General features: G+C 35.6%; 1 protein-coding gene across 1 annotated transcript; it reads right to left on the reverse strand.

Moving 5' to 3' along the window:
* Positions 1–3112: 3112 nt before the first annotated feature.
* On the reverse strand, positions 3113–9656 carry LOC127242724 (dihydroxy-acid dehydratase, chloroplastic). The gene is made up of 14 exons (XM_051262393.1): positions 9051–9656; positions 7326–7397; positions 6548–6595; positions 5914–6068; positions 5626–5820; positions 5433–5544; positions 5018–5087; positions 4873–4931; positions 4659–4782; positions 4466–4536; positions 4270–4371; positions 4091–4171; positions 3696–3854; positions 3113–3578 (listed from the first exon to the last, which is right to left on the reverse strand). The coding sequence occupies exons 1-14, from the start codon at positions 9579–9581 to the stop codon at positions 3528–3530; spliced, it is 1830 nt and encodes a 609-aa protein (XP_051118350.1). The 5' UTR covers positions 9582–9656; the 3' UTR covers positions 3113–3527.
* Positions 9657–11332: the final 1676 nt, after the last annotated feature.

Raw genomic sequence — 11332 nt, forward strand, 5'->3', positions numbered from 1 at the left:
CTTAAAGAATGTGGTATTGTTCCACAATACACAATGTCGGGGTCCCCTAGCATGAATGGTGTTGTTGAACAGAGGAACCGGACTCTTAAGGATATGGTAAGGAGTATAATTAGTCATTCTCCCTTGTCAGAGTTACTTCGGGGAGAAGCTTTGAAAATCGCAGTTCATATTCTCAACCGAGTACCGAGCAAAACAATTTCTAAAACCTCTTATGAGCTTTGAATGCGCAAGAAGCCTAACTTTAGACATTTTCGAATTTGGGGTTGTCCGGAAGAAGCGTGACCTTATAGGGCACATAAAAGAAAGTTGGGCTTAAGAACGGTTAGCTGTTATTTTGTCGGTTGCCCGGAACACTCACGAGGTTACAAATTTTACAATTCTACATCAAGAACATTCTTTGAGATAGAAAATGCTAAATTTCTTGAGGATATGAGTTTGGGAGGGAAGAAGTTATTAGGAATATTGCATTTGAGGAAGACTCTATGGTTCACAATGATTTGGTTTCATTGCCTATCATTGTTCAGGATTCAACCCCACTGTTAGAAAATAATGTTAAGATTCCGATCGAAATTATTGTTCCAAATTAGGGCAACACTGATATTCTTCCTCCTACAACTGAAGTACAAACTCAACAACCTCAAGAAGTGCCACTAAGGAGATCCACTAGAGAAAAGAGAAATGCTATTTCAAATGATTATATAGTATTTCTCCAGGAGCATGAAGATGACATCAGTTAAACGCTTTAATCGATAATGATCCTATCACAATTTGATAAGCCATTAGCTCTAACTCTCAAAGATGGATTGGTATCATGAAAGATGAGATAAAATCTATGAGTGATAATGATGTTTGGGATCTTGTCGATTTTCCAGAAGGTGCGAAACCCATTGGTTGTAAATGGATATTTGAAACAAAAAGGGATTCCAAAGACAAAATTGAAAGAAATAAGGTTCGTCTAGTAGCTAAAGGCTTCACTCAAAGAGAAGACATTGACTACAAAGAGACATTCTCTCATGTTTTTTCGAAAGATTCTTTTAAAACTATTATGGCACTTGTAGCTCATTTTGACTTAGAGTTACATCAAATGCATGTAAAAACTGCTTTTCTTAATGGAGATATTAAGGAAACAATTTATATGGCACAACCTGAAAACTTTGTATTTGGAGACACAAAATCTAAGGTATGCTAGTTAAAGAAATCCATATATGGTCTAAAGCTGACATCCCGTCAATGGTACCACAAATTCCATCAAGTAGCACCTCATTTGGTTTTGAGGTAAATGTCGTTGATAATTGTGTGTACTGCAAGTTTAGTGGGAGTAAATATATATTTCTAGTTTTGTATGTCGATGACATTCTTCTCGCTAGCAACGATATGAGTTTGTTGCATGAAACTAAGAGATTTCTCACAAAGAAATTCGAAATGAAAGATCTTGGTGATGCATCTTTTGTATTAGGGATTCAAATACTAAGAGATTGTTTTCTCGAGGTATTCTTGGATTATCGCAAAAGAATTACATCGATATGATTTTGTGAAGATTCGGCATGAAAGACAGCAAACCACTCTATAGCCCTGTTGCTAAAGGAGAAAAATTTAGTCTCAAACAGTGTCCCAACAATGATCATGAGAAAAAGAAGATGCATATGATTCCTTATGCATCGGCAGTAGGAAGTTTTATGGATGCTCAAGTATGCACTCGTCCCAATATAGCATTTATAGTGGGAGTTGTAGGCAGATATTTGAGCAATCCGGGAGAACAACACTGGAAAGCAACCAAACGCTTAATGCGTTACTTGAAGAGAACTATGGATTATATGCTCACTTATCGGAGATCATAAAGCTTGAAGATCGTGGGATACTCTGACTCCGAATTTGCTGGATGTCAAGATAGCAAACGCTCCACATCAGGATATGTGTTATGCTAGTAGAAGGGGCGATTTTTTTGTTAAACAGACTATTGTAGTTTCCTCTACCATGGCTACAAAATTTATCGCTTGCTATGAGACTTTCAATCACGCAATATGGCTACGAAACTGTCACTGGGTTGCGTGTGATTGATGGCATCGAGAGGCCATTGAAAACATCTTGTGGCAATAACTCAGCCGTGCATTACTCCACTAACAACTTAAGCGCAACTAAGTTAAAATTTATTAACATTAAGTTTCTTGCTGTTAAAGAAAGAGTTTAGTAAGGGTCTATGTTCTATGTGGAAAACCTTCAATTTGTATTGTCCAGTTTTCTCAGAAAATAAAATTGATGGATTTAGTTTTATTCTGAATTCAATTTAAGTTATTTTGTATTGATCCCACTAAAGTCCGACCAGTTGGAAATAGATATGATATTGATCGCATCGTATGAAATTTTCATGTTGCTTACCATATTTGATCCATATCACTGAGTGTATTAATATGGTGATTGCTAGGGTTTAACCACGATTTATAATGTGGTGATTGCCTCGGTGTTTCGATTGTTAGTGCATGAGGTGTATAAGATTGTTAAAGGTAGTCAAAAAATGAATAGCATACCGTTGCGCAACTACAGATTCAATAATATAATTGATCAGGAAATAATATTTGTCCAAACGGGAGATTGTTAGGAAAATATATATTTTCCTATCTAAATATGGACAAATAATAATGTACGATTATATTAGTTATTCTAATTTATTTGATTGACCGAAATTACAAAATTCAATTATAAAAATAATCAATAATTTATTTGATTAATTTATATTACAATATTTGATTATAGAAACAATCAATTATATATTTGATTGACTTAAATTATCTAATCTATTTATGGAACAAGTCAATGACTACCTTATTGATATGAGAAAAATTGAGAAAATACCAATCAATTAGGTGATATAGGTGGCCTATTGATCGTTTTATAAAAGACATTCTGTTATAGTTTCTAAAACACTAAATCAATCATTGTTCTCTATTTTTTCAATCGGAATAGATTACGAAGGACCAAACAATTTAGTTGAAAAATGCCGTAATACCAATTGTTCGAGTTCTCAGTTCTGCATCAAGAAACTCTATGGATCCAGATATATTAATAATATTTTTTTTTTTTTTTTTTTCATATAAATCACTATAAGACATTTGAATTGAAGATACGCTGAGTGCATTATCAATTAAACTTTTCCGTCAAACTCTACTCATAGACAACATCCTCATCGTTCATTCCCGGATCAATGCAACACATAATTTTTACCATAAAAAATTTCAACAAGGCTCATACACAATACACAGCATCGGCTCATCCCCGATCAAACTGCCAAAGAAATTTGAGAACAGATTCAACCCTTGCATTTATTTAAGCTTACAATAAGAAAGAAAAATAAAAATTCAAAGCAGTCCCCATCAAAGAAAAAGATAAAAAGATAACAAGCTAAACTTGAATAATCTAAGCAGCCGCGGGAAAACTTGTAGTGCCTAAGGACTATATTAAGAACCAAAGGCTGAGGTTGGGAGCTCTATGCACCATTTTATCGAGAAGTCTTTGTGTCTTCTATTCATCTCCTATTCATCGGTCACGCATCCATTTGAGGCAGATTGTACGTTCTTGATGTACTGATGGACAATGTCGAATGGGAAAAACGAAGTCGTATAGAATAAGGGCATGTCTGTTGTGATAAAATTTTCGAATAGCTTCAAAGATTCGAAAGAAGTGTGTGTGTAAGTATTTACCTTGTAAAGAACTCCTCGATCAGCTTTGTAGGGTGGCGGTGTCCACTGCTTTCTTCGATTGTTCAACTCCTCGTCTGTTAGGTTTACATCCATTCTTTTCTTCTGAATATCTATGGTGATTATATCTCCGTTTCGAATTAGACCAATCGGGCCGCCTTCCTGAAAATTTACAATGCAGTGTCTTAGGACAGAACCATGTGTTTTTGACATTTCATGTTTGTGTAAAAAGGCAACATTGTAGTTTCAGTTCGACAACAAAAAAGATGTCTGTCTAGCATCGTGTTTTTCATGAAGCTAAAAAATTACGGGTGTAAAATCGTGAAAGTAAGGAGAATCCAATACTTATTAAATGACAAAAGGCGCCAGTTTTTGTTGTAGAATATTGTTGAATTTACCTGTGCCTCTGGACAAATGTGCCCAACGACATAGCCATGTGAACCTCCGGAGAATCTCCCGTCTGTTAGTAGCGCAACTTCCTGAACAAAGAAAATATATATAACCAACTCAACAAAGGCGATTTCATTCATGAACAATAAAAGTACTGCTATAAATGATGCCGAATAATAAAGCGCACCTTGCCAAGGCCTGCACCCATTATTGCACTTGTTGGGGTCAACATTTCGGGCATGCCTGGCCCCCCTTTAGGACCCTCTCCCCTAATGACGACAACTTTTCCCTGACATTACATATAAAACTATATATCAATACTTTCCACTTCCACGAGAGGAGCTGTGAGGTAAGTAGATATTTTAGAACCATTTTGGAATTACCTTGAAACTGCTCGGGTTTTCAGTGATAGCGGCGATCATAGATTCCTCGCCTTCGAATACAAGGGCAGGGCCTGCAAGAAATATGTATCAAAAGCTTATTTCTTAAATAGCGCGCTTACATATATTTAAATGGCCAACAGCAGGAAACATAAAAATGTATATGTAATGAGAAACTTTCAGCTGAAACAATTACCGGAGAAATATAACCCTTCTTTCCCAGTGATCTTTGCGACAGAACCTTCGGGTGCAAGGTTGCCGAACAATATCTGTATGTGACCTGTTTCTTTGATGGGGTTACTGAAGGGTCTAATTATTTGCTGCAAAAAAAGAAAAAGGTAATGTTTCTTGATCAAGAAGCTCGAATATAATCTGGAATAAGATTGAATTGATAGGGAGGGCAGCTATACCTGATCCTTTGGAAGTGACGGAAATAGTTTCGCATTCTCGGCCAAAGTTTGTCCGGTAACTATAGACATAGTGAGAGTGTTATTGTCAAATCCTAGATATGAAAGCAGATATATAGTGAGTGTTCACAAACAAGATGCGACTTACCTGTGATACAATCTCCATCTAAAAACCCGTGCTCCAATAAGTGTCGAATTACTGCTGGCGTACCTCCAATCTAAATTGTGAAAAATCATAACTTGTTAGGAGGCCTCCATTCCAAAGAAAATTGTGCACAAAATCAGTAATTATCGATGAACCAATTGAGGTCAAATTTATTAGGTAGTTAGACTAACTTAACTGATTTCATTTTCAAATTACTATATATAATATGCTAACATAGAATTGACATAGAATTGTGCATTGACTTCAACATCAAATTTGGGGATTCAGTGCATTCTTGATTGATTTTCGCAATTGACCAAATGTGACCAAATATAATCTAATAAATATTCAAAAAGCACCGATAAACAATTTCGTATGTTCTGACCATTAAAATATGTGAATTGCAAAATAAGCATACCTTGTGTATATCCTCCATCACATACTTGCCGCTGGGTTTAAGATCGGCAAGGAATGGAACCTTATCACTGACCTTCTGGAAATCATCTAGAGTTAATTGCAGACCTACAGACCTGCGAGATTCTAGCTATGAGCTGCTTGGTAGGACATTGGCATTCTAACAGTAATAACTGCCATTACTAAGTATTTCTCACCTTGCAATGGCGATTAGATGCAAAACAGCATTGGTAGATCCACCTAGTGCCATGACCATGACCATTGCATTGTGTAGGGCCTTGGGAGTGATGATGTCCTGAGGCTTTAAGTCCATTTTAATCAAATCTAGAAGATACTTCCCGGCAAGGCGGCACTCGTCCAATTTTAGAGGGTCTTCAGCAGGGGTTGAAGAACTGTTATTCATTACAAAAAAGGCCTTATTAATTTTTGAAGTAGGTCTCTCGAACAGCTCACGAACATTTTAGAACTGGTGTATCGTGTGTTACCTGTAGGGAAGGGTCATTCCCATTGTTTCAATAGCTGAAGCCATCGTATTTGCAGTATACATTCCACCACATGCTCCAGCACCAGGACATGAATTACGAACCACATTCAATCTTTGTTCGTCATTCACAGAACCACTCACATACTCTCCATAAACCTGAAGCACCGAAAATAAGCATACATTGTCAGTTTCCATTGACCATCGAATCGGATGTGTATATATATACATATATATACATGTAAGAGTTGTTAAAAGAACAAGAAAAAACCCCACCATTCGTTACTATTCAAGTCAATAAAGTTAAAAACACACTCAAACAAGCATACAGCATAAAAATGTGCAAACTATGGAAATGAGTGGCACTTACATCACATAGATTCGATAAGCAAAACATACTCGGCTAAAAAGTCACCATCAATCCCTAAGCAAGTTCAAATGATGCAAACCACTGACTACTTTCAAGCAGTTTCTAAAAATTTCATGATCGAGTGACGGTGCATTCTACTGACACCAACCACCCACCACACCTTGTGGGGCAACAAAATAGTACAACAAACTAACACATACTAAACAATTTCAAGTAGGGAAAACAAAAAGATGGATCAGGCTGCATACGATACATTTCATTCACGTACCTGGAAAGCAGATACAATGTCAAAAGTGTGGCCTTGAAAATGCCCAGGCTGCATGAACCAACATTAAGCAAAATTAGAACTAGTCGCCTGGTGAGTAATTTAAGAAACACATAAACATAAGCAACATATTGATGTCTTTCACATAGAGCAGCACACATAAATTCTAAATTTTTTTCTATTCCACAAATGATTTGGAATACCTCAATAAGTATTGCTCCACACAAAAATCTGCATATATCGTTAGAACACTTACGTAAATGAGTTCATGGTAAATCCAATAAGAAAACACTACCAATTCTTATTTTTTATTTTTTATTTTTTAAGACGGCATCAAAATGCTTAATCCACAGTTCTATGACACACAAGAAGAAGAAATAAATTGACTAAACAACCACATAACTGGAGTATGTTGGGACATAAAAATAAGATTACTATAAATTCCTACATATAGTCTGCCAATACAACTCCAACAGCTTAAACCACAGTTTGACAATGGTAAGGTAAACTTACCAAAATCCAAGACATCAGTTTAACTATTAGAAAGACTGTAAAGAAGGGACCCGGGCATCCAACCTAAAACCAATTGGTGATATACTAGGGGAGTTCCTACACATTTAGCAATGTGGGACAATATTCAACAAAGACGATGATGAAAGCTAAATTAAAACTCACACGAGAAGAGCAAAGATTAATTGGACCATTAATGACCCATTTCTTCAGAGTGACGTGATCAAGATATATTTAATAGATATTATGAATATGTGTAAATCAGACATACCTTAATTGTTCCACCATAAACCATAATACTTGGCCTGTTCAGCCGCCCCATAGCCATAATTGTACCTGGCATCTGCAATATTACATTTAGTAAATCAAGGATCTAATTACAGGTAGATGAAGAGAAACTGCATTATAAGAACAAGCTAAGGCTCTGTTTACTTTTTCTTTTGTAATTATTGATGAAAACAATCTCCTAACATTAATCAGACCCAACATTCTTTTTTAGAACTTAAATATTACATTAATTAAAAACAGATTTTCAATTCAAAACACCACATCCCAACACCTATCTAAACATATCTAAACAAACCTTAAGTTCTATTCAACTTTATACCCTTGAAGAAAGCAATGCGAGAAAACTGAAAGTAGAATTCAGCAACACAATGACAGCATATTACATATCAACAGAGGGATATCAGCGTCATTTCACCCCGTTCGAATGTCATTTGCAGACTGCTCAATTAAAATAATTTCAGAGAACTTTATATGATATCAAAAGGACATTCACTTCACCCCTCACTCTTTTATATAAGGTTATAGTGCTTCTCTAATAGTCTTAAATGAATCAATTCAATCTTCAGTTTACTCAAAAGAAATGATATGTGTAAGGTGAAAAACTAGTATCACTTTATGTGAGAAAACATTCAAGATGTGCAACAGCAGTCCACTCCATATAAAGAACGTATTGTACTCACATGAGAAAGATGCAATGAAATTGGACCACTATTTAAATTTTAACACTATCATTATTATTATTTTATTTTTTTGATCGGAGACACTATCATTATTCACATCATAGATAATTCATATAAGCCAATGTATATACAACACTGCGTTTTATGTCAAGTATTGCTCAACAAACATGCACAAATGTTCGAAGATAATTCCAGAAGTCAAATTAGAGCTTGCAAAACAATAAATCTTTCCATATAGTGACATACTAGAAGAGTCCAAAATAACACAATATTCATTACTTTATTCAGTCAGGATAGAAAAAAAATGAAGAAACAAGTTCAAACCAACTGCCACGACTGCTTGACGCCTAACATTTGTAGTCACAACCCATCAAAACGCAAACTCCCAACTACAAGAATCAATAATCTAGCAGAAGAAGTGCCTACTTCTATAAAAAGAAAATTAAAAAGAAAAAATTAACAGTCTGATGAAATCTGTAGAACCTCATCATTCCACAAAAATCGAAGCAACAGCATTCATCAAATGATCTTCACTGATAAAAGATCTCTCTCTCTTATATTTTTGCAATTAAGATCGATACACAAGTTCCTTCCCTGTTATATGTTACAGAATTTAGAGAGTATAATTTAAAGTCTAATGTAGTTAACAAAGCAACACTTTTCAAACTAATCACTTGATGCTTAAATATATTTTCCCCAAAACATCAAATCCGATTTTCCATTAAAATAGTTCTTTTTTTAAAAAAAAAATCCCAAATCACAGCTGCTGAACACTCAGAGTTCAACACTCTCCTATTCATTCGATGCTAAAATATGTGTTCGCCAAAACATCAAATCCAACAACGATTTCCATTAAAAAAGTTTCAAATTCAAAAAATCCTAAATCACAGCTGCTCAACGCTCACTATCGCATTTGAACAAAACTGACCTCAAAAAGTCATGAGGAACAAGAAAGAAAGATCAAGCATATAAAAGCAAAATTCGGAGCTTTCAATTGAATCGAAAAGGGGGGAAATAAAAGAGCTTACATTTTTGTCGCAGCCAGGAATAGAAATGTTGGCATCATACCACTGAGCAGCCATAACAGTCTCAATGCTATCCGCAATCAAATCCCTAGACTGCAAGCTGTAGCACATCCCTCGAGTCCCCATAGAAATGGCGTCACTGACTCCAATCGTGTTGAATCTAAACCCCACCATCCCAGCCTTCTCGACGCCCTCCTTCACAGCCTCCGCGAGCTTCAGCAAATGCATATTGCAAGTGTTCCCTTCATACCACACCGACGAAATCCCCACCTGGGGCTTGTGCATGTCGTCGTCCGACAGGCCCACGCCATAGAGAATCGCCTGAGATCCACCCTGCGATTTCGGCTCTGTGATTCTAGAGCTGTATTTGTTGAGCTGAGTAGCGGCAGCTCCCGCCGGCGTCAAGGCGGCGGTCTCCGTGGCGGCGGCACGGATTGTGAAGAGCGGTGCATTGTAGCGGGCTGAAGAGGGTGGGAAGTTAGTTGTTGAGGGGGAGAAGGACGACGGGTAGGAGTGTAGGAAGGAGCTCTGCATTGCGGCGACCGGCGGCGGAGGTTTAGGAGACGATTTAGGTTCTTTGGGCAATGTAGAGACTTTGAACGAAAAAGCCACTCTACTCTATTCTACTTATTGGGCCTATACGCTCATAGGTTGCAAAGAAATTAATGATAGTGAAAAAAATTGGTTTGAATTTGATATTAAAATAATGTTTAATTAGATATTTTGTTGTTTTGGTTGTTCGTTTATTTTTTTTACGTAGATTTTTTAATATAGTAGTATAATAGATTGTAGTAAAAAAGACGAAAATACTTGTTACTATTGCTTAATATAAAAAGATATTTATTGTGTTAGATAGTTACTAGATTAAGAAATAATAATTTTGTTTTGGAATTGACTAAAATGGAAAATATTAGTCTTTCAATAAGACCGAGGGAATATAATTTTTTTTATGGAAATGCAAAGCTCAACTAGTAAAATTTAAGAAAATTTAATTAAAAAAATAGTGTCTAAAAAATAAGAAGTCTGAAAATTCAAAAATTGTTGTAAATATTAATATTATAAGAATAACAAATAAGAATATTAATTATCCCTACCGTTAATTGTTATTTTGTATAAATATTAATATAATATATTTAGTGTATATATGTATTATAGTATGCAATATATGAGTATATATATTATGTAGGCATACATAAATATAACGTGAAGTGTAATATATATATTATATATATAAAATGTGTGTGTTAAAAGGAGGGAGATAGAGAGGCGGTGTGATATGAAATTGATTGCTTTCAATCTATGTCAAAATAAATACAATAGGTCTAGTATTTATAGGTACCTTAGGACCTACAATACTAGGTTGAGAGAGAACCAAAAATTCATCCAATAAATATAGGAGTACGTATGTAAGGACAAGACATTCACATCCAATATTATGAACTGTACACGTATGATGTATGTGTATGTAACACTCCCCCTTGGATGTCTTTAGACAAAGAATGTGCGTCGCTAAAATCTTACTATGAAAAAACTCTATGAGAAAAAATCATAATGAATGAAAAAGACTACATCTTTCTTGTATAGATTTGCTCCCCTGATTTGGACTTTACTTGAGATCTTTAAGCTGACGCATTTCCAATTCTTTTCACCAATTTGTTGAATGTTGTTGTCGGTGGGGCCTTGGTTAATAAATCTGCAAAATTATCAGATGATTGGATTTGTTGCACATCGATTTCACCATTCTTTTGCAAATCATGAGTAAAGAAAAATTTTGGTGCAATATGTTTAGTTCTATCTCCTTTAATATATCCACCTTTTAACTGAGCAATGCAGGCTGTGTTGTCTTCATATATGATTGTTGGGGGATTTTCATTTTCAGGCATTAACCCACAATTCTTTCGAATATGATGGGTCATTGACCTCAACCAAACACATTCTCGGCTAGCTTCATGAATAGCCAATACTTCGGTCTGATTTGATGATGTGGTAGTTATTGTCTATTTTGTGGATCTCCGTGACATCACAGTACTGCCACATGTAAATATATAGTCGGTTTGCGATTTTGCTTTATGCAGGTCAGACAAATATCCAGCATCGGCATAGCCTAATAACTCATGTCGAGAATCATTCGGGTAAAATAGGCCAAGATTACTTGTCCCTTGAAGATAGCGCAAAATATGTTTAACCTCATTCCAATGTCGTTTGGTAGGAGATGAACTGAATCTGGCTAATAAATTTACTGCAAATGCAATATCTGGCCTAGTGTTATTCGCTAGATACATGAG

Source organism: Andrographis paniculata, unplaced genomic scaffold (genome assembly GCF_009805555.1).
Source record: "Andrographis paniculata isolate CXL003 unplaced genomic scaffold, ASM980555v1 Contig87END, whole genome shotgun sequence".
In the NCBI taxonomy this organism is placed as follows: Eukaryota; Viridiplantae; Streptophyta; class Magnoliopsida; order Lamiales; family Acanthaceae; genus Andrographis; species Andrographis paniculata.

Excerpts from the sequence above, each read along its gene's own strand:
- LOC127242724 (XM_051262393.1), bottom strand. The coding sequence starts at position 9,581 with ATGCAGAGCTCCTTCCTACACTCCTACCCGTCGTCCTTCTCCCCCTCA. Across the intron at positions 4,372-4,465 it reads AAAACCCGAGCAGTTTCAAG|GGAAAAGTTGTCGTCATTAG; the intron begins GTAATTCCAAAA and ends ATGTAATGTCAG. Across the intron at positions 3,579-3,695 it reads ATCGAGGAGTTCTTTACAAG|TACATCAAGAACGTACAATC; the intron begins GTAAATACTTAC and ends ATTGTCCATCAG.